The sequence below is a fragment of the Eptesicus fuscus genome, chromosome 13 (assembly GCF_027574615.1).
Source record: "Eptesicus fuscus isolate TK198812 chromosome 13, DD_ASM_mEF_20220401, whole genome shotgun sequence".
NCBI lineage: Eukaryota > Metazoa > Chordata > Mammalia > Chiroptera > Vespertilionidae > Eptesicus > Eptesicus fuscus.
The window spans coordinates 43,943,154-43,946,851 of record NC_072485.1 but is presented as its reverse complement, the minus strand read 5'-3'; the positions used below and the strand labels follow the sequence as shown (position 1 = coordinate 43,946,851).

General features: G+C 40.8%; 1 protein-coding gene across 1 annotated transcript; it reads right to left on the bottom strand.

Annotated features, from left to right (window-relative positions):
- Positions 1–1,774: 1,774 nt before the first annotated feature.
- On the bottom strand, positions 1,775–2,779 carry LOC103303472 (olfactory receptor 52B6). Its single transcript, XM_008160473.3, has one exon. The coding sequence runs from the start codon at positions 2,753–2,755 to the stop codon at positions 1,775–1,777; it is 981 nt and encodes a 326-aa protein (XP_008158695.2). The 5' UTR covers positions 2,756–2,779.
- Positions 2,780–3,698: the final 919 nt, after the last annotated feature.

The window sequence follows — 3,698 nt, the reverse complement described above, 5'->3', positions numbered from 1 at the left end:
CCCACAGTCCGCAGGCCGACACTCCATCCACCGAGCCAAACCAGCCAGGGCTTTGATAAAACAAGAATAAGTATTCTCAGTACCCAAGAGGAAGGATCTTTCATTGTGAACAGAGTATGGGCATGGACAGAGTTGAGGTATGAACTGGGTTTTCAAGGATGAGTTGACCTTGGACTGAAATTCAGGCTGAGTTGCTCTTCTGAGTCTCAGAGAACATTAGTCTAAGCTAATCTGTGGTGTGAATAATTAATAATTAGTGAACAAGCTACCAAATTACATAGATATGTTTATATTTATTTAAAAATTTATTAAAGAATATATAAATCAACATCTGTTAAATATAAGTAGGATTTTGACTTTTCACTTTAATGATGAATATAATTTTTAAATACAAAACATATTTGGATGGAAAAGAGAGCTCTATTCCTATATAATTATCTACATTTTGTTAAAAGGATTTGTCCACCTACATATGTTGCTGTGTGTTAGCATCTCTGAACTTGGGTACATACACATTTGTGATTATGGACATATGTAACTTGTAATAAAAATATTATCATTTCATGGAACTATTAATTTTTACACATGAGAGTTCTCAGGGGTTCCCAGTGTAAGAAAGATATTGCACTGGTAATCAAAATTACATGCAAGGATTAGGTAAGTCATTAGAGAGAAAATACAAGTGAATACTGGGAAAAGTCCTATTTGGATGGTAGATTCCAGGTAAGTTATCACATTTTCCTCAGTTAGTTTTTCTTGAGATGCTGAGGATAAGAAGGGATTTGAATAATAGTTAGAAGAAAGTGAAGTGGATATTACTATAGATTTCTAAACAAAGAAATCAAAGGTGGATTTTAGTAGAACATTTATTATACTTTATTTTATTTTGTATTCACTCATTTGTATTCTATATTCCACCAGAAACATTTTTGCATATCAATAAAAATTGTTTATAAACATTATTGTCAGTGATTGATTAATATTTGATAGTAAGTATGTATTACATAGCATTATTTATTTACTAGAGGCCCCATGCACAACATTCGTGCACTGGGGGTGGGGGGTTCCCTCAGCCCTGCCTGTGTCCTTTTGAAGTCCAGGACCCCTCGGGGGATGTCCCCCTGTGGGGAGCAGGCCTAAGCTGGCAGGCGGACATCCCCTGAGGGGTCCTTAGCGCTGCCATGGAGGTGGGAGAGGCTCTTGCCACTGCTGCTGTGCTCACCAGCCGTCAGGACATTTGACTTGTCTTCCTCAAGTATAGTCATAAGGCGCGGTCCAATAGAAGCTGTCTCATCTGAGTCCCACTGCCTGAACTGAATCGTTCCCATTATTTATCTATTATTTCTTTTTAATTTATTTTCAATTAGAGTTGACATACAATATTATATTAGTATCAGGTGTACAACATAGTGATTAGACATTTATGTCCCTTACAAAGTGATCACACACTGATAAGTCTAGCACCCATCTGATACCATACATAGTTATTACAATGCTATTGACTATACTCCTTTGCTGTACTTTATATTCTTGTGATGATTTTAATAGCTTTCAATTTGCACTTCTAAATCCCTTTCACTTTTTTCACTCAGCCTCCAAACACCACTCCCATCTGGTGACAAAGAATTTGAGTAGAACATTCATTTAAATAAATTAGGACATGGGTGAGAATGACACAAGATAACTGGAAGATGTAGAGATGAGGATATGGTGAATATGAAATATGAAAAAATAAATATGAAAGGGGATTAAGTTGAGCTCAAGTTGGAAACCTTTAGTTACATTCCTTGATAAGGTTTGAAAACATCTGTTTAGCCCCTTCCAAAATTGGCTTGGTCCTCACTCCATAAATAATAGGATTGAGCATTGGTGGGATGACCACATAGAGATTGGCCAGAAGGATGTGGACATAGCTTGGGATGAGTCTCCCACCAAACCTATAGGCAAAGACAGAAAAGAGGGCAGGAATGTAGAAGAGTAAAATGACACAGACATGGGATCCACAAGTGCTCAGGGCCTTGGACCGGGCATCTTGAGAAGGGAGTTGAAAGACAGCTCGGAGGATGCGGATGTAGGAAACAGCGATAAGGATGATGTCCAGGCCAGTGGAGAGTAGAGCAGCTGCCAGCCCATACCAGACATTGATGGAGATATCAGAACAGGACAGACGGGCAATGCCCATGTGCTCACAAAATGTGTGTGCAATGATGTTGATCCGGCAATAGTGCAGGCGCTTGAGGAGAAAGATGGATGGAAACATGATGATGAAGCTGCGGGTCAGGGTGGCAGCAGTGATCTTCCCAATGACCGTGCTTGTGAGGATGGTGGCATACCGCAGAGGGGAGCAGATGGCAACATAGCGATCAAAGGCCATGGCCAACAGGACTGCAGAGTCAGCCACAAAGAGGAAGTGGATGAAGAACATCTGGGTGAGGCAGCCATCAAAGGAAATGTGGCCAGAACCTAACCAGAAGTTGGCCAGTGCTTTGGGCATCGTGGCAGTGGAGAGCAAGACATCAGCACTGGCCAACATGGACAAAAATATGTACATGGGCTCATGCAGGCTTGGCTGGGAGAGAATAACACAAATTAAAATGCTGTTGCTTGCCAGGGCAGCTACATACATGGTACAGAAGGGGATGGAGAGCCAGATGTGTAGATACTCCAACCCAGGGATACCAATGAGGAAGCAGCCTGCCATGCGAGTGTCTGAGTTGTTTGTAGCAGCTATGCTGTTAGCAGATAAGAGAGCCATGATTTTCTGTAGAACCCTCACCTGTGCCACAGGGGAGAAGTAGCTTCAGACTTGGTAAACATTAGCAGAATGCACATAAAAGCTTGCAAACAATTATAAGATCTGTGCATATTCACAGGTCCTCTAACTATTATGGGCTCTGCATACAGGCATTTTCCCTATAGACAATCACACATGAGTTGTGCACAAAGTGCACAGTTACAGATCCCTGCCCATAGACAGGCTCTCCATATAGCTGTAAGACTTTCTGAAAACACATTACCAGGCTTAGCACAGTGACACAGGTTCTGAAAAGAGCAGGATTAACTAGAAAATAAAAAAAAAACCAATCTCTATAATCTCTATAGTTATGTAAATTGTAATAAATTGCAAAAGCCTCAGGCTGCAGTCCCACGTCAGAGATCTGCTCTGTCAGATTGTGATTTTGGACAAGTCACTATCTTCTGAAGAACATTTTGTTTTTTGATCTTTCAATGAGCATAATGCTTGTCTTGTTGGTGTGTTAAATTAAATCTTGTCTGCGGAAATGTTATTAAGCTCTGTGGTGCTTCCTGAGTCACCTCTGTGACTCTGAAGTGTGGGGCTGTCACCTAGAACATGAAAGAAGGTGTAGAGCGACGCTTCTGAAAGTGTGGTGTCTAGACCAACATCAGCAGCAACATTGGGGAACTTAAAAATTCTTGGACCCTCCCACGCTTGGGGTTGGAGGCAGCATTCTGTCTCCATGCTAAAGTATACGAACCACTGATGTAAGAAGTTTTTTTTTTTACTTTCTTCCCAGTCTATTCTACAATCTACATGTCCATGTCTTCTGCCAGGACCAATAATGTCTCTGCCCTAATTGGTTTCTGCATCATTCTCTATGAAAATATTCAGGCTTCAATTAAATCTAACCAGTGTTTTCCTCATCACTTAGTTAGGATGTGGAGGAAATTACACAACC

What these genes read in the sequence shown, in the direction of transcription:
- LOC103303472 (XM_008160473.3), bottom strand. Translation starts at nt 2,755, where the DNA reads ATGGCTCTCTTATCTGCTAACAGCATAGCTGCTACAAACAACTCAGAC.